The following is a 20,587-nucleotide window of genomic DNA, read 5'->3' as shown; positions in this document are numbered from 1 at the left end:
GGCCATGTAAATAATGTCGTATTGTCATTTTAGGATGTGATGACCACCCCTATAGCAAGCACTTGGTTCACTCCAGGCTAAGCAAAGAACGAGCGCCTTATGTAAAGAGTGTGCGACTTGTCTCTTTCATGTTCCGTTTAGACTTGGTCTATACTTTCCATTGACTTTTTTGCACGAATTCAATAAACATCACTGGATGTATTCAGCTGTGTACTTCTGGTAAAGTACACACTACCACAACACAGAGACAGCCAGCCAGAGCTGCAGATGGACAGACAGCAAGCTATCGTCTTGTAGACAGATAAAACAGAACAAGTTGCAGATGGACTGAAGAACAAATACAGAGCTACAGATTTATAGACAGACAGTTGCAGACTGAGAAGAGGGACATACATACAGTCAAAGAGTTGCAGATGCATGGTCGGAAAAACAGCCAGCCAACCAGAACTGCACATTGAAAGAAAGTTAGCCACTGAATTGCCACACAGTTGCAGATGGATACAACCAGCCAGAGATGCAGATAGTCAGACAGTTTCATATGGATAGACACAGCCAGAGTTGCTGCCAGAGCCTTAGCAGGATGAATTGCAGAGTTTTAGATGGAGACAGACAGAGATGCAGAACGGTAAGCAGCCAGCGAGCCAGCCAGAGTTGCACACAGACAGCCAGTCCAGCCACAGAATCACATATGGAAAGAAAGCCAGCCAGCCACAAAGTTGCACATGGACATGCAAACAGCGCCACACACAGTTGCAGACAGACACAGTTTAAAATGGACAGCCACCCAGTCAATCTGTTGCAGTTGGATATACAGCCAGTCAGAGTTGTAGCAAGAGTCTAAACAGAACCAACTGCAGATTTATAAACAGCCAGAGAGTTGTAGATGGACAAACAGCCAGAGTTGTAGATCGAAATACACACTGCCAAACAGTCAGAAACCGTCACACAGTCAGAAAGACAGCCAGCCATAGAGTTGCACATTGTTAGACAGCAAGCCATTGAACTGCACATGGACTGACAGCCAGCCATCAGAGTTTAAACAGAACGCAACAAAATTGCAGATTCATAGACAGCCAGAGAGTGCTGATGGACAGACAAGCCAGAAAGTGTTGATGGACATTCACACAGCCAAATATAGTTACAGACGCACAGTCAGGAAGACAGCCAGTCACAGAGTTGCACAGGAATAGACAGACAGAGCCTAGGCAAAACCAGTTTTAAAAACTGTGATGGAACTATGCTAAACAAGTCCTTTTCAGTAACTGAAGCAGGTCTGCTTTGGAGCTGGTGCACCATTTATTAACACAAAAAGCTGTGGTTAGAGAGTGATGTGCAGGCTAGATCATCTGTTACATGAATCAGATCTTTACGGTGAGTCGGTAGGGAGATTATATGCCTTATATGTAAAGAGAGCTACCTCAGATTAAAAGTTGGACTGACACACAGACACTGAAAGTTGCAGATGGATGGACAACCAGCCAGAGTTACAGATGGACAAAGAGATAAACATATACAGACAGTCACACACTGTTGCAGATGGAATAGATAAAAAGACTTAGCTTTTTATCATAAGTATGCCGCCACGACCAGACCTGTAAAGAAAACTGTAATAGTTAAAACCTGGGGGAGTGGATTCATTCAGGGCCATGTATTCATTAGACATGGTGAACTAAGGTGGTTATCCCTAATAAAGTCATTGATAATGTTTGGTTACAATGTGTGGGACCAACACAGGTTAGATACTGCAGGGTTTGTCAGAAATATGAGCTAGAGACAATTTTTAACACAAGCAGAGCAATGGCAGAATTAATGATTGGAATAAAGTAAATCATGTAAATCACTGGCCCTACCCAGTCACACCAGTCAGGTAAGTCAGTCCTAGCATAGTACCTTCTTGATGTTCCCGGAGAGATCAACAAACCCCAGGGAGCACAGATGAAGCCTTTCTTTGCAGAAGGGGACCGGACGTCAAACCTGCAGCCAGTGGTGGAGCGTGAAGAGTTGGCTGAACGGCTTGCTCCCTCATCAGTAGATGGGCATGGGGCTAGAAATGACGATCCTGGCAGCGGTCTTCTTCCATATGTTGTCTGGGAGCCTGCAGTAGTGGTCCTCCAGGACACTGGCACCTTGGAGTTACCCTTTGTGACAGATATTAATTAGTGTTTTAGAAGAAGTCTCCAAAAACGAGAACACCACCCTGAGTAGTTGTCCTTCGCTGAAGACAAAGTGCCGAGGACATTTTACCGGTTTCCCTGGTCACGCTGACTCTCCCAGGGCCTCTCCACTGCCACCGTATTCCTTGAGTAAACACAGGGGTTAGTAAGTTAGTAAAGCAAAATAATATAAAGTAACACACTAGATAACACAAGGATTAAAACTGGCTAAGAAACAAGCCAATGCTAATATTAAAGAAAATAAAGAAATGCCTAGGAGTAACAAGCAACATGAGAGGTCTTGTGGACAGAGGAGATTAAAAATTGTGTGCTGCTCACTAGCACTTGGAGGGGGGTTCAATTGTCTGCAATCACTCCTTTATTTACATGTAGACCTATATGTAGACCATGGCTTTGTAGCTCATCCTCAGGTAAAAGAGAAAGAGTGAGAATAGAACAATCCACTAAAAGTTATTTGGTTTACTACACCACAAACCCCCAAACCCAATCAAAAACCCTAACATTCAAACAAACATACAGTCATTACACCAATACACACTTTGACGCAGATGACAGCAAAGTACGACCTTCGGCTCCAGCAGATGGACGTTACAACAGCCTCCTTGAATGCTTTAATTAATTGTGAGATCTGTAAGAAGCAACCAGAGAGATTTAAGCGAAAATAAAACATGGTGAAAAGATTTTCTGTAAAATGATTAAGTCATTGTATGCTCTCAAACAGTCTGGAAGAACCTAGGGGGTGCATTATGATCTAGATGAAAATGGCTTTACACAGAACCTAGATGACCATTGTGTCCAAAACAAGCACACTAAAATCAGGTGGATAATACTAAGAATCTGGATTAAGGATCATTTACCAGTTTTCCTACCCTGAGGATGAAGAATCTGGATTAATTCTAATAAGGTTGTTCGATTTTCTGACGTTCTAATTACAAATCATGCAAGGGACAGACAGTCTCGATACTGCAAGATTTGTCTGAAACATTGAGTGACACTGATATTATTTTTTCTGCTTGTATCAAAAAGTAATATCGCACACACACACACACACACACACACACACACACACACACACCTGCCAACTGTCCAAATCACCAAGAATGAACGACGGACCCCAGGCGGCCTCTTCGATCCTTGAGTCTGTCTTTTTCGGAAAGGTGTCCAGAAGTGTGCGGCAGTGCTCCTTCAGGGCCTCGCTGAGTCAGGTGGAGAACAGTGGAGAAAGATGATGCTGAAGGTGTCACACTGCCGAAGCACCAATGGAAGCCTGTTCAGGACACAGGCACCTAGAAAACAGGAGACAGCGGCGTTACTCTTTGGGCCCAAAATGTAAGTGTTTCACAGTGGAATCTCCAACAATGAGAACACGACAACTCGCCCAGGCTGCCTCCGGCCTAGTCTTCCATCTGTGGAGTTTGGTCTGTCTCTACAACAGCAACTAGATCTGCGGTTCAAGCAGGACGAGCTCCATGCAGAGCGTCTGTTCCTCCGCGGTCGCCATGTTCCTCGAGTGTAAACACAAAGACAGAAATGCAAAAGTCAGTTAGTGAGAAAAAGTACTGTACAGTAACACAGGTAGCAGATAGCACAGGGATTACAAGATAAATAAGACAAAGCCAATATTAAGGCTATAAAGTAGGGATAGTTGCAATTACGTCACAAGCTTTCAAAGCAGGACCGCATCGAAACAGCAATTTGGAGTCTTGCTCAAAATACTAGCTGGTCCTATAGATCCAGTGTGCAAAAGAGGGTTATAGATACACTCTGATGAGAGCTATCCAACTACTGTTTTTGGGTTGTTCCAATAAACAAAGTATAAAAGAACCATTAAAAGAACTGGTGGATGTTTGTATGTTTTGTTGTGTTTTCAGTGGGTTTGTGGTGCAGTAAGCAAAAAAACACTTAGTGGATGGTTTGCTCTGCATTTTTTTCTTATTAGTTTGAAGACAACTTACAAAGCCGCAACCATTACAACATGTACAAGACCTGATCCAAGTTGGACAGTCACTAAATTGTCACAGTTCATTTGGGTCAGACAAGAACACTGGACTGCAGTCAAGCATGTAAGGAGGTACTTAAAGGCTCCAACTAATCATGGACTGTGTTACCAGAAGAGAGGATCAAATCACTTTCCATGAACCCTGTATGGTGACAAAGATGAAGACACGACCACATTAGACACCACTTCATTCGATCAGTGCTCCATGAGTGTTAAATAACTGAACACTGTCCCACAGCAGATATGGTTATGAAAAAGCCAAACCTTTTAAAGAGGAGAGTATTTGGATCAGTATACAACACTTACAAACATGACAGATAGAAGCTAAAGTCAAAATGAGAAAGGGAATCTTTGTAGGGTACAACAAGAACAGTCCATCATACCTAGTCTATTTTACATACACAGGGAAAGTCCTCAAACACAGACTGGTGAAATTTCTTACAGAGTGTGTTACTGAACACCAAACCCAGACTGACCAGTCAATAGCAGATGACTTCCATGGGGAGAGATGTGTACCCCCATGCCAACAGCCAACCGTGTTCAGACTCCAGAAGAGGTAAAAGGGTTTCAAACTGACGCTTAAGATGGCGTTTAAACAAAGGTTGACATAACAAACACTATTCAAAGAGAGACAGGAAAGCACCTCAGTATTTAAGCTGACTGTGTGTCAGATATTAAAGACCAGATACTGACCAATACTGACTACTGTTACAGGGTCTGTAATGTACCACAGAGCTTCAAAGAGGTGTTCAACAAAATCACAGTTTGAGTTGATGCAGATGACCTTGAGCTCCACCAGGTGGACGTTACAACATCCTACTTGTATGCACAGATTGATGGTGAGATGTGTATGGAGCAACCAGAGGGATTTAAAGGAAAGACAAATACAGGTGAAAAGGTTTTCTGTAAACTGAATAAGTCACTGTATGCTCTCAAACCATCTGGAAGAACCTGAAACATGATTATTAAGATGAAAATGGCTTTACACAGAACCTAGATGACCATCGTGTCTTCAACAAACACCCTGAAAACAGCAGGATGATACTGATAATCTGGGTTGAGGATCTCATCATTGCTGCCAGAAACAATGACTTACTCATGGAGGTGAAAAAAAGGCAAACAACATTCAAGATGAAGAAAAACTGAACTATTTTCTAGGTACTGATTTCAAAGTCAAGGAGCAGTAAAGAGGAGTCAAAAGAAGTACACATCAAAAGTACTAGAACAATTTGGTATGTCTGCTAAGGTCAACCCCATGTGGACAAAAGTCACAGTGTAACAAGTAGTGATTCTCCTGATCCTAAAAGATCTCACAAAGCAGCAGGTAGATTGATGTATGTGAAGAGCCAAAGGTGTGGGGGGCATTAGGTAGCAAGGAAGCTTAGTAATGTGGACAAATTCAGGCCTCACTGTATTGCAGACCCTTATTTAAGGAACATAAGGTTCTAATACTCATTGCAAGTTTTTACATGGTTCCATTTTTTATATATTCATGTTGTGTGTAGGTTTTACTCCTTACAATTAACTTGTTCCCCATATGGCTATTGGGATAAACTTTACACAGGAGGACTCTGTGGGACAACGGCAGCATTCCTGAATAGAATCACAGAAACTCAAACCAAGGACTTCCCTGGTTTAGACTTTCCTTTCATAAGGAAACACCCAGGATTTATAAACTGTCTTCAGAGAGAAGGACATCTGAAGTAAAAAACACCTCGGTGAGAGCTACTGTTTTCAATTGTTCCAATGGACACCAAGTATGAAAGAACGGTTAAAAAAAAAACTGGTGGATGTTTGTGTGTTTTTACTGGGTTTGTGGTACAGAAAAAAAAAAATACAAACACTTGGTGGATTCTTTTCTTTTTAATCTAAAGACGACTTAAAGCTGCAACAGTTACAATGTGTACAAGATCTGATCCAAGTTGGACCGTCAGTAAATTGTCGCAGTAGGAGAAACTGACACTTGAGGCACACAGTGATGCAGATTCAGCATCAAATACAGAAGACAGACGAAGCACAACAGACTCCGGTTTTAGTCCAACTAAAGATGGTCCTCTTACTCTCTGTTCTCTACATGTGAAGGAGAATATATGGCACTGTCTGCAACCACTAAGGAAAGCTTGTACCTCACAGCTACTAAATGCCATGAACATGTGATCACCAATATGCACCTGTGAAAATATTGGAAGACAACCAAGAAGCAATCGCTCTTTCCATGAACCCTGTATGTTGATAAAGATGGAAAGATGTATGTAGACATTAGACGCCAGTATTTGATCAGTATACAACCCTTACAAATGTGACAGATAGAAGTTAGACTCAAAATGTTAAAGGGAATCTTTGTTAGGTAGGACAAGAACAGTCCATCATACCTAGTCTACTATCCAGACACAGGGAAAGTCCTCAAACACAGGCTTGTGACATTTTTTTACAGAGTGTGTTACAGAACCCCAAACCCAGACTGACCAGGTAATAGCAGCTGATTATTTCCATGGGGAGAGATGCGTACCCCAATGCCAACAGCTAACCGTGTTCAGACTCCAGAAGAGGTAATGCCAACAGCTAACAGTTAACCCACCTCAGAAGAGGTTCAAGAGTTTCAACCTCATGCTCAGGGATGGCGCTTAAATAGAAGGAGACAGACATAGTGTACGCCATCTAAAAAGAGAGAGGAAAGCACCTCAGTATTCAGCTGACTGTGTCAGATATTAAAGACCAGATCATCACAGATACTGACTTCTGTTACAGGGTCTGTTTTGGGTTCATGCAGATGACAGCACAGTATGACCTTCAGCTCCACCAGATGGACATTACAACAGCCACTTGCACAGACTGATTGTGAAATGCATATGGAGCAACCAGAGGAATTTGAAGGAAAATCAAGAGGTGAAAAGGTTTTCTGTAAACTGAATAAATCATTGTATGCTCTCTGGCCAGTGACTTCTTTAGAGTCTATAGATCATATATTTAACAGCCCACGTTCAGTGTGGGAGCTGCTTGTACTCTGAAAGCCAAACCTTTTAAAGATGAGAGTATTTGGATCAGCATACAACACTTACAAACATGACAGATAGAAGCGAGACTCAAAATGAGAAAGGGAATGATTATTTCCATGGGGAGAGATGTGTACCCCCTTGCAAACAGCTAACCGTGGTGATCAGATTCCTGAAGAAGTTCAAGAGTCTCAAACTGATGCTAAGGACATGGTACACACTATTCAAAGAGAGACAGGAAAGCACCTCAGTATTCAGCTTACTGTGGGTCAGATATTAAAGACCAGATACTGACCAATACTGACTACTGTTACAGGGTCTGTAATGTACCACAGATCTTCAAAGAGGTGTTCAACAAAATCACAGTATTGGGTTGAAGCAGATGACCTTGAGCTCCACCAGATGGACATTACAACAGCCTACTAGCATGCACAGATTGATGGAGATGTATATGGAGCAAACAGAGGGAACACAAATTTAAAGGAAACACAAATACAGGTGAAAAGGTTTTCTGTAAACTGAATAAGTCACTGAATGCTCTCAAACCATCTGGAGAAACCTGAAACAACATGACCATTTACACAGAACCCAGCTGACCATCGTGTCTATAACACACACCCTGAAAACAGGAGGATGATACTGATAATCTGGGTTGAGGATTTCATCATTGCTGCCAGAGAAAATGACTTACTCATAGAGGTGAAAAAGAGATCAACAACATTCAAGATGAAGGATCTAGGAAATCAGAACCATTTTCTAGGTACTGATTTGGATCAAAGTCAAGGAGCAGTAAAGAGGAGTCAAAAGAAGTACATATCAAAAGTACTAGAACAATTTGGTATGTCTGCTAAGGTCAACCCCATGTGGACAAAAGTCACAGTGTAACAAGTAGTGATTCTGTTGATCCTACATTATCTCACAAAGCAGCAGGTAGATTGACTTATGTGAAGAGACAAAAGGGGGGGGGGTGTTAGGTCATTAGGACATCTGAAGTATAAACACCTCAGTGAGAGCTATCTAACTCCTGTTTTTGGATTATTCCAATAGACAAAGTATGAAAGAACCATTAAAAGAACTGGTGGATGTTTGTATGTTTTGTTGTGTTTTCAGTGGGTTTGTGGTGCAGTAAACAAAATAACACTTAGTGGATGGTTCTCTCTGCATTTTTTTATTTTTGATTTCAAGACGACTTACAAAGCCGTAACCGTTACAACGTGTACAAGACCTGATCAAGACCGTCAGTAAATTGTCGCTGTTCCTTTGGCTCAGACAACAACAACACTGGACTGCAGTCAAGCATGAAAGGAGGTACTTATAGCCTTCAACTGATCATGGACTGTGTTACCAGAAGAGAGGAGAGGAACTGAAGCTTGAGACACACAGTGATGCAGATTTGGCTTCAAATACAGAAGACAGGCGAAGCACAACAGACTCCAGCACTAAAGACGGTCCTCTAACTCTCTGCTCGGTCTACATGTGAAGGAGAATATATGGCACTCGCTGTTCCAACTTAGGAAAGCTTGTACCTCACACAGCTACTAAATGCCGTGAACAGTGATCACCAAGATACATCTCTGATAATACCTGAAGACAACCAAGACGCAATTGCTATTTCCAAGAACCCTGTATGGTGACAAAGATGAAGACACGTCCACATTAGACACCACTTCATTAGATCAGCGCTTCATAAGTGTAAAATAACTGAACCCTGTCCCACAGCAGATATGGTGGCAGAGGTTATGACAATACCTGCAACTAAGCTGAAGCTGGAGTTAGTTAAGAGCTTTGTGTTTGGGATGTAAACAGGTAAGTGTTGTGTTGTGGAATGCCATGTACAGTGTGAGAGCAAGTGAGGCTCGAATCAACTGATGGGTTACACACTAACCATTTTACACAGCAATTTACCTAAAGAACTCTTCACAACAGGAGCTTAAACAGCAGTTTGAAACCACCTCCATACAACATGCTGACAGGGAGAAAGCCTAACCTAGACTCAAAGTGTTAAAGGGAATCTTTGTAGGGTAAGAACAGTCCATCATACCTAGTCTACTATCCAGACACAGAGAAAGTCCATAAACACAGACTGGTGAAATTTCTTACAGAGTGTGTTACTGAACACCAAACCCAGACTGACCAGTCAATAGCAGATGATTATTTTCATGGAGAGAGATGTGTAGCCCCTTGAAAACAGCTAACTGTGGTGATCAGATTCCTGAAGAGGTTCAAGAGTCTCAAACTGATGCTAAAGACAGACACACTATTCAAAGAGAGACAGGACTCAGTATTCAGCTGACCGTGTGTCAGATATTAAAGACCAGATACTGACCAATACTGACTACTGTTACAGGGTCTGTAATGTACCACAGATCTTCAAAGAGGTGTTCAACAAAATCACAGTTTTGGGTTGATGCAGATGACCTTCAGCTCCACCAGGTTGACGCTACAACATCCTACTTCAATGCTTTAATTAATTGTGAGATGTATATGGAGCAACCAGAGGAAAATACAGGTGAAAAGGTCTGCTGTATGCTGAAATAAGTCACTGAATAAGTCACTGTATGCTCTCAAACAGTCTGGAAGAACCTGTAACATGTTACCTGATTATCCAGATGAAAATAACTTTACACAGAAGCTAGATGATCACTGGGTCTACAACAAACCCCCTGAAAACAGGGTTAGATGTTCATCATGAAGTACAGTAAGCTAGCTGTGATGCTGTTGGTTATCATGATCACAGGAGTGTATTTATTGTCTCAGGAACAGACTGGCTCCTTTACGAGTGTGTTGCTACAGTATCTGTACATAAAGGCTCTATATAACATGACATTGAGGTCAGAAGTCCATCACGAACGCTAAAAGCCTCCACAAACTTCCAGAGGGGCTGATTCTATGTCCCCCACCAATGTGAAAACCACTCCTAGGCCTTGATTCAGAGCTCTGTATTCACTAGGTTTTGATCAAGTTTCACAGAGACATCGTGAACTAAGGAGCTGATCAGTCAGAACTTCACTGACCGTGATTTCTTTAGGGGCTAGAGATCGTATATTTAACAGCCCAGATTCAATACAGGAGCTGCTTGTACTCGGAAAGCTGAATGAATCTGGATCAATTCTAATAAAGTTGATAAAGACGATTTTCTGACGTTACGATTATAAATCATGCGGGGACACAGACACAGTCTCCATACTGCAGGTTAGTCTGAAACACTATGAGTGACTCTGATATATTACTTTTAATACAAGCAGAGAAATCACAGAATTAATGCTGATAAAATGGAGGAAATCCTCTTAAACTAACCTGACTGGTGGGACTGGGAAGGGCCAGAAGCCGCGACGCTGCCGCTGAGGGAAGCCGCCTGCCGACGTCCAGAACACGAACACCTGGAGAACAGGAGACCGTGGCGCTGCTCTTTGGGCTCCGATACTCTGAGGAGTTTTACAGTAGAGTCTCCAGCAATGAGAGCACCGCCCTGAGGAGCTGTACTCGGAGCCGGAGCAGGTGAAGGAGAAGTCGAAGAGCTGTGGTGGTGGAGGAGCCCTCGACTTTTTCGACCACGCCGACGCCCCCAGACCCTCTCCGGTGCGGGAGTGGATGTGACGATCCTCGGGGTCTTCCGCTCCGGTAGCGCTGGAACTGAGACCGCCGCGTTGGAGACGTCGCGGGCTGCCTCTGGCCTCGTCTTCCGTCGGTGGGACTCGGACTGCCGGTCCAGCTGGACGAGCTCCAAGCTGAGCGTCTGGAGAGCTCGTTCCTCCGCGGTCTCCATGTTCCTCCACAGTAAACAGACAGGAACACAGACGGTCAGCGAGACAGAGGACTGTACAGTAACACAGCCAGCTGCTGTAATCCTCGAGCTCTCTGCTCCCTAAGATCAGTAAGACAGAGCTGAGAGTAAAGACTATAAAGGAGAGTCGGTCGCTCGACGCTCTGAGTCGACTCACGTCTCGAACAGCGGTTCAGAGTCTCGCTCAAAATACCGGAAATCACGTGATCGCTGGAAGCGAAGCTTCGTTACGTCACTGAAACAAATCACGTGCCAACGCGCATCAGTTCCCGGTCCCGCTGTAGACCCGAGCACAAGGAGCTGAATATAAACTGAAATATGTACTTAAATAAAATATAAATGTATAAAATTAATGAATTTGGTTGACTTTCATTTTAAGAGAAATATTTGAACATCAGGTGTTGTTTCCAAACCGACAAAAGAGATAAAAGTCCTTGACAAACCTCCGTATTCGAGGGTTTTAACTGGAGACGATGTGAAATGTCCTCTAATAAAACATTAAAAGGAACAATAAGGACTAAATGACAGCAATCGTTTAAAATGTCTACCGCAGTCCAATTTCCAAACACTGGAGAGAGGGGTCTAACTTACTAATTTACACATCCTGACAACATGCTGCTCAGTTTAACAGATAATATACACACTTTTCTCCGAGTAGTAGCTGCTGTAGACCTCAGTTATGAAGGGCCCTCACTGGAGCTTCACCACACAAACCTTCTGGACGCAGGAAGATCATCAGGGCTTCCAGCTCTTCAGCTTTCATTCATCACCAGCTCCCTCTATTTCATGTAGTTACTGTTACACATCAGTTTATTTCAGACTGTCTTTACCCTGATTTACACTTCTAACATTGTTGTTTGTTGTTAAAATAAAGTCTAATTATTAATGAACAATGCTGTTGTAACAAAGTATGACTTATGAGTTGATGAAAAAGACAAGATAAAAATGAACAACTTTATTAAACAGTTCTATACATTATCTATTTACAGAGTAATAAGGGTTTATAAGGGTAAGTACGTAACAAAATGGTAATCATATTGTTTAAAATGGTTATGATGAACATGATTTACAGTATTGAAAAGTGAAAATTTCATTAATCATTAATAATCATTAATAAAACCAGAAATGCTCAGATCAGTATACAAACTCCAATCAGTGCAACGACCTTATTGTAAAAATAATGCAAAACAAGGTATAGCAACAGATATGAATAAATATAATACAGAAAAATATGTAAAATGGACTTTAAAGGGACTTGAGAGATGTGCAGCTCTTCCTCCAGTGGGAACTGCTGCTCATTAGTCTGTCTGGAACGCTGCACTGTGGAGAAGAACTGAAGTTATTACACAAAAAATGTAGTTATTGTTTTGTGGGCTAGTTCTTCAGCACAGTGTGATGTAGAAAAGAAAGGATAGTTTATAGCTGTGGAGCATACGATCAAGCCTGGGTTTGCCTGAGTTCCTCTATGGTTGGTGCCGGGACGGGTAGAAGCAGGCCAAACCTTCTGGGGTCATCAGGGCGAAGCGACCTCAGTCTGGGTCTTCCCCCGCCAGTCATGAAGCAGCAGCTGTAAGAATCAAATTCTAACAAACTGTTTACAAAGACCAGGAAGATATTCCTCATCTGGGCTGTCATCACCTTTCCATTTTCTCCCTGATAATCTGTTCCACAATCAAAACTGTCAAATGTGAGATGAGTAAATACTAGGAATCATACTACAAGTACATTTACTTCTACATTACTACTCAAAACAATAATCACAACTTCTTGAGGTCACTGATCTCATGTTCATTCATGTTCAGGTTTTCGTTGTCTTGGACTCTCCTATTCTGAAGACAATATGATAAAGAATTACACATTGTCAGCATAGGTGTGGACTGCAGCTACTATTTTCTCTGTGTCATGTTTAGTAATAAACTATAGTTACCTCTTCTCCAAAGCTTCAGAGACATCCACTTTAATTAAGGCTATTTTGCATTCTGCATGACTATGATGCCATTCAAGCCGTAGAGAGTATGTGTATGGTCATTATACCAAGGCGCTAGCTTTTTCTCCATAATTAGTTTGATCTTAATTGGCACAACATTGTCAAGATTAGAGCGGAGCACAGACAGCAGATCATCTGTTTCATGCTCAAGATCTATATGATGAGATGGGCTGGAGATGGTTAAATTTGGAAGGATATTAATAAATACACTAGCTGTAGACATTGTTATGGTATGTTTTTGCTCATAAAGCGAGGCGGCAGGCGGATATCCTGGTTTAAGACTACATGATTAGGTAATGGTCAGAAATGGAGTCAGGCTGAGAAGTGCTTACTAAATGTTCTGTTTCAATACCCAGGGTCAGAACTAGGTCTAGTGTATGGTTGGACCTATATCTATGAGTTGGACCTATAACATTTTAAATAAATCCCAAAGCATCAAGATTCATTTTAAACCCAGTTCTAAGGGGGTCCTGAGTCTTTTTTTAAAGTGAATATTGAAATCTCCAACAATCAAAGCCTCATCAGTAGAGACAGCTACTTCTGAAAAGAAGTCAGCAATTTCACTAAGAAAATCTGTATACGGTCCAGGAGGACGATAGACTGTAATAAGCAGAACACAGTGCTGCTTTCTAGAAGCCGGAGAAAAGCCTCCCACTTTAAGACTAAGCACTTCAAGCGATTTAGCTTCATAACCTGAGTTTTGGATTAGGCCTAGAACTGAATCATAGATTGAGGCTACGCCGCCGCCACGACCGGACCTTAGTGGATAACTGCAGTAGTTAAAGCCTGGGGGAGTCGATTCATTCAGAGCAATAATTCATTAGGTTTAACCCACATTTCACAAAGACACAGTGAACTGAGGGGGTTTACAGTAATAATTTCATTGACAATGACTACTTTACATGCTAGAGAACGTATGTGGGAGTTGCTAGTACTCGGAAATCACGAAGCGCTAACGTTGATTCTAATCAGGTTGTTAAAATTGATTTTTGAACGTCTACAATTGCGGACCATATAAGGGACAGACACAGTCTCAATACTGCAGGGTTTATCTGATAAGCTATATGAGAGTGATACTGGTAAATTACTATTTTCCTCGGCCTGCTTCTCCAAAAGCCACTGGATCTTCTGGTCCAGCAGAGCAAGCTCCTTGCTGAGCGTCCGAAGAGCACATTCCTCTGCGGTCGCCATGTTCCTTGAGGTAAACAAACACACAGAAGCGCAATCAACAGATGGTAAGACGTGACGTGAAGTAAGAGGTCGCAGTTGGCACAAAGATTACAATACCAACCAGCTAAGAGAAATAAGAAGCAAATAAGCAAAAGCAAAGATAAAGGGATATCAACTGAGGACTAGGAGTAACAAGTCATTTTTCAAGTAATAAGAGAGCAAACAAACAGCAGGTGCGCGAGCGTACGACCTGTCCACCGGAACCGCAAACATCTGCAGTTCATAGCTTTATGATGGGAGAGTCATATGTCTGCTGTAACTGGTGGGTCATCATTTTCTATCTGTGGGGCTCTGGTAGGAATCTGCACCCAACATGTTGCACAGCTGGACTGTAATACCTTTATGTGTGTATTGGGGAATGTGGGGATGGGTCATTTATGCTTGATTTAAATATTAGAAATGTAAGAATAAATCACAGGTAATAACTTTTGACTCTTTGGTTTTACACAGTTTGTAGAAACATGAATTTCACTTATTGAAGAATTCAGTCTTTAAATGAATCAAATGCATCAATAAAGTCAAAGTTCAAATCTGTTCAAATATCATTTATACCGTCTCATAAGATATTATAACATAAGACATATTTTCTAGCAGTTCTTAATTTTTAGATGCATTATTGACAGTATTTGATGTATTTGGCAGAGATATATCAGCATAACTAAAGTCTTTTTGTTAAATTGCAGAAGATTCTGCTATTTTTGTCAGTAAAGATTACTTTATTTTACAGGTAGTTTTGTTAAAAAGCCTCAACAGATTAAAAGCTGTTAAAACAGATTTTTAATGTATTCCATTTATTCAGATTTTGTCAATATGTGCATCTATTTATAACTCTTGTAGTTTATCAGTTTGACCACATGGTGACATCCAAGCTCCATCCATGAGGTCAATTCCAAAGGGATTCCTTCTCACTATATAGAAGTGCACTCTTCTATTCGAGTGAACGGCTTCTGTGTCCTTAATAGTGAGTGATCGGAGGCTGAATATTAAAGACACTGTATTAGACTCTCGAGTGCAGAAGCCGTTGTTGTGTGTTTTTGCTTTATAAAAGTGAACTCCATAGAGAGGGAGAGTGTCCTTTCCTTCACATTACTTCATGAACTAAACTAAAGTCCATCAGAACCCTAAACTACTGCCAATTTTCACAACAATAAACTAGCTTTATCTTCTTATCTATTATTTCATATTTTAATATAAAAAAAACATATTGAACTTTAGCATTAACTGAAAGAGCAACAGAAACAGAAAAAAAAATTAACAATGTTTATGGAGATTAAATTGAAAGAAATTGCACTCCATACCATTACAATATGGCATTAACAGCAAACAAGACAATGAAACTAAGTAAAAAGGTTTTATTAAACCAGCTAAAAGAATCATATTTCATCCTGACATGGCAAAATGTACGTAATGTAGGTTTCACTTATATAAGAGAATATCAGCCTTATTAAAAAGAAAAACACCCACCAGAAACCACAAGCAACATTTTACCACTCAGAACCCACACAGTGTCTATGTTTTTTATATACGTGACTTTCCAAAACAATGGAATCACTTCAGTATGCAGACGGCCCGTCACACCAACATCATCAAGGGAATACATAATTCTCCCTCTGAGAGCATCACTGAATTTAAGAGTCTTCTGTAGATCTGCTGGTGGAGATGAAAATGGTGTGCTTACACTTTTGCTGAGCATCTCTTGAAGATGACCTGGGAGTCCTTTAGAGGTAAACTTGCAGCCCTGTTTCATCACAGGATGGACGGCATCAACCTCATCATACACTGTAAGACAAAAGCAGAAAATACACAAAAGCTTCATTATGATGTTGCAATAAAGTGTAGTGATGAAGGCAGTAGTGCAGAGTAAAAACCTAGAACAGTCATAAATGAAGTGCTTTGAGAGACTGGTTCTACAGCACATCAGAGCCCCCCACATCAGTCTCCCACTCAGCTTTGACACACATCAGGTTGCCTTTAAGGTCCACTGAGGATGCCATCGCCACTGCCCTTCACACAGCACTCACACACCTGGATCACCAGGGGAGTCATGTGAGGATGCTGTTCATAGACTTTAGCTCTGCCTTTAACACGGTCATCCCCAGCAGACTGGTGACCAAACTCACAGACCTTGGACTTTCCCAACCCACCTGCATCTGGATTAAGGACTTTTTAACAGACCGCACCCAGTCTGTTAGATTGGGCCGCCGTCACTCCTCTAGGGTAACACTCAACACTGGAGTTCCACAAGGTTGCGTGCTGAGTCCTCTTCTCTACGCACTCTACACCCACGACTGCACCCCCACCCACTCCAGCAACACAATCATCAAGTTTGCGGACGACACGACCGTGGTGGGACTCATATCTGGTGGAGACGAGACCGCCTACAGGGATGAAGTCCAGGGACTGGCTGAGTGGTGTGCAGAGAACAACATGAACTCCTCTAAAACAAAGGAACTGGTTATAGACTTACGGAGGAGACGCATCGATCCCACACCACTCTTCATAAATGGGGACTGTGTGGAAAGAGTGCCTTCCTTCAGATTTCTGGGTACGCACATCTCTGAAGATCTCTCCTGGAACACCAACACCACAGCTGCGGTCAGGAAGGCACAGCAGAGACTCTATTTCCTGAGAATTCTCAGGAAAAATAACCTCCATGAGAAGCTGCTGGTGTCCTACTACCGCTGTGCCATTGAGAGTGTGTTGACCTACTGCATCTCAATATGGTACGTCAGCTGCTCAGCAGCAGGAAGGAGAGCACTAGAGAGAGTGATCAACTCAGCCCAGAAGATCACCAGCTGTCCACTGCCCAGTCTGGAGGACCTGTTCAGCTCCTGCTGCCTCAGCAGGGCAGCCAACATCCTGAAGGACTCCTCCCACCCTGGACATCATCTGTTCCAACAGCTGCCTTCTGGAAAACGCTTCAGGTCCATCACATCCAGGACAAACAGACTGAAAAACAGTTTTTACCCCAACGCTGTACGGGAACTGAACACAGCAAAACACACACACATTCACAGAGCACTACCAAGGAACTGAAAACTGAAAAGTAAAAAAAACAAAAACAAAAACAAAAACAAAACAACAACAACACTGATAGCCGCACTTTCACCAGCCATGCGCACTTTCACTTTTCCATATTTATTTTGATCCCTTAACTACTCAGGACTTGTGCAATAATCTGTTAATTATATTGTATATATTTTCATCATCCACTGTGTAAATTTGTGTGTCTATTTTTGTTTTTAGTCGTGTTAATTATTGTATGCTTAAGCACCTTAAGGATTGCTGCTCAATTTCGTTGTACATTGTGCAATGACAATAAAAGTATCTTATCTTATCTTAAATATCTTATAATCGACTATAAAAGACACAATTATTCATATGAAGTTGGTTCATCACATTACATTTGATGGCTATACTGTTTCACCTCCCATTACTTTATTCCACTTACCCCTGAGAATCTTCCAAGAGTCTTCTTCTTTTGTTTTCTAAGTAAAAATAATGAAATATCTGTATGATTTCATGCAAATGACTTTCTATTTACTGTGGATTTCTTTCTTTAGTTATTTGTGTTCCCATTAATAAAAATGCTGACCTTTCACTGAACACATGGTAGTTAGCTAGCTAATGATCAGGATTTGTCTCCAGATATTAAAGAAACACACAGGTTTCAGCTCCAGCGTTTCTTGACCGCAGTGCTTCTAGCTGTATGGTGGTCTTTGAGGGGTCAGGTACGGAGCGGATCTCTGGTTGTGCTGTAGCTTCCTATCCCGCCCATTGCCCCACTCCCCCACCCCCCAGTCCTACTGCCACACCCCGGGTTGCCAGATAAGGAAAAACAACAGCAAGGAAACACAGCGAGCTGCAGCCGTGGAGGCGAGGAAGCGACCTGGACCTGGATCATAAGATGTTACACAACTAATCTACGTCCGACTATCTTTCCAAAAATCCCTTTGAGGCGTTGATTCGTTATTTTCACAATGAGGAGTTTAGTGATCAGTGTAAAGAGGCTGCTGCATCCCTGTATAACATTCTAATGAAGTCTGAGGTTGGTGAAAAAAATGCTGCTGCTACTGTTACCGCTTTGTTTTTCTGCACGCTGTCATTTCATTTATTAAACATGTTCCTCTTCTCATTCTCATGTATTTCATGTTATACATATATATCCTGATGTAGACAAAAGAAATCCCCATAGTATTACTCCATATCCATATTTATCATGTTTTTGTCTTAAATGTATTTAACTACATTGATTAAACATATATAGCATGTTTCATATTATTAATACAACGTAGTATTACTTATGATGTTTAACAACTTTTTTTTACTTATTCAGTTTTACTTCTTTTTTTATTTTTCAACAAAAAAAACATAACATTGCATCCAAATAAAAAACAAAACAAAAACAATCTACAACTTTTTATTCAAATGTTTGTTGTTGATAAAAGGGTGGAGGAGGAACGGGTTCTTCTGGAGGTGGGTTTTTCCTTGACTTTAAATATATATATATAGGTATAAAAATACACACACACAGTCTGTCATTTGAGGTTTTTTTGGTTTGTTAATTTGCTTGTTTTGTTTTGGGCTTTATTTCTAAACGTTATGGCAGCGAACCAACGTTTAGAAGAACTTTATTAGGACGGTGGGGAGTTTGAGCGGTTTTATCCGTAGTCTAAAGTACTCTGGTTCCTTCAATAATAATAATAATAATAATAATAATAAATAATAATAATAATAATAATAATAATATAAACAATAATATAATAATAAAATGAGGCTGATGTTTTTCTTGGGAGTTTAGACACATATTCCTTACATAAACCCAGACTAATTAATTTCAGAAGGAACGTGGTTCTAGTTTTGGAAAAGGAAGCTCAGTGGTGAATTGATTTGGTGGATTTAAGCAATCTTTCAGTACAATGATGAAAAAAAATATTCTCACGTGTACAGACATTTTTTCTAAAAACTCCTGGGTAAAATAAATGAGCAGGAATCCTGACTAGGGCTTATAAAATATTTTTGGAAGGCAGACGACCCGTCACTCTACAATCCGACAAAGGTAAGGAGTTTTTAAACAAATCTTTTTAAAACCCTTTGAAAAGATATAACATTAGACATTTCACTACGGCTAGAGAACTGAAGGCCTCGTGGTGGAGCGTTTCAACACAACTCTCACGGGTCGTATGTTTAGGTATTTTACGGGGTTAAACACTTACAGGTATTTAGATGTGTTGAAAGATCTGGTGCATTCATACAATCATACGTTTCACAGATCTATCAGAATGAAACCCGTTGAGGTGTCGCGCCGTAATCAAGTTCAAGTTCATCATTTATAAGGTAAACGGGTTGGTGGTTAAAATATCTGGCATCTACATTTAAAGTGAACGACGTGGTTCACATTTCCTAAGAAGGCAGGGCGTTCACCAAAGGCAAACATTTTCAGTCGAATATTTCGGAAAGCGGGTCGAAGATTTACGGACAGTCAAGAGGGCACAGGTCTGTCCGCGCTCAGTCGCGTGCACATGCGCCCTCCGGGGCAACGCGTGTCTGACCCCCATAAAATCAGAGGATCTCCTTACAAAGCAGAAAGTGACTGAGGCGCTGACCTTTGGACATTCTTTGAAGAAAAAGCAAAAGAAACAAAGACCAAAACCGCAAAGAAGAGGAAAAGAGTTTGACTGAGTCCCGATCAATTTTAAAAAGAAGAAGAAGAAGAAAAAAACAACAAAACAAAAACAAGCATGTCTCTGATACACGCCGCTTCTACCGAGTGTTTGAAATCAGAGTTGGGCTTATTTACTCTGCCTATCACACAAACCAGCATCCAATCTTACAAATATGTGAAACGCCACCCATCACATCCATCACAGACACCGGTCCCATACATTTCTTCGTAGCAGGTTCGGGAGACGAGCATCTGGATTTGAGTCGTTGGCTGTTGTACCTGACCTGCAAAATGACGAATCCGGACGGTTCTGATTTAGCGCGCGACGCCAAGGTCGGTTTGATCAACTACCCCATCGCGAGCCTTTTTAGCCAGGTGGAAGTTTCTCTGGGCGATAAACTGATTTCCCAGAGCAGTTCGACCTACGGCTACCGAGCCGCCATGGAGTGTTTGCTGAATTATTCTGAGGAGACCCTGCATCTCAATTTCCCACCGGCATGTTTAGAAGGGATACTGCGGGACATATGGACGACGCTGACCCCACTGGAGAGAACCAGGGCCTGTCATAGAGGAGAGAACTCAGCGAACGGAGCCGGGTTTTTGAACTGCTGGGACACAGACACAGACATTTTTAAATTCCGTGGACGTGAGAGTTAAACTGCTGCGTGATAAATACGAATTAGTTTTGATGTCTTCTGATCAAAACCCGGCTATAAACTACGCATCCTGTCGGCTCTGCTGTACGTCAGAAAAGT

The 20,587-nt window shown here is 41.5% G+C and overlaps 1 protein-coding gene across 1 annotated transcript in view; it reads left to right on the top strand.

Moving 5' to 3' along the window:
• The window catches only part of LOC140565091 (uncharacterized), a 344,799-nt gene that overhangs the window by 309,584 nt on the left and 14,628 nt on the right, over positions 1 to 20,587 (top strand). The window contains exon 6 of the mRNA XM_072690903.1: positions 16,477 to 16,712. Coding sequence (XP_072547004.1) covers positions 16,477 to 16,712 — 236 coding nt within the window. The remainder of the gene's footprint in view (positions 1 to 16,476; positions 16,713 to 20,587) is intronic.

The sequence above is a fragment of the Salminus brasiliensis genome, chromosome 11 (assembly GCF_030463535.1).
Source record: "Salminus brasiliensis chromosome 11, fSalBra1.hap2, whole genome shotgun sequence".
NCBI classification, from domain to species: Eukaryota; Metazoa; Chordata; class Actinopteri; order Characiformes; family Bryconidae; genus Salminus; species Salminus brasiliensis.
Note: the sequence above shows the minus strand (reverse complement) of the source record. Positions and strands in the feature narration are given on the sequence as shown.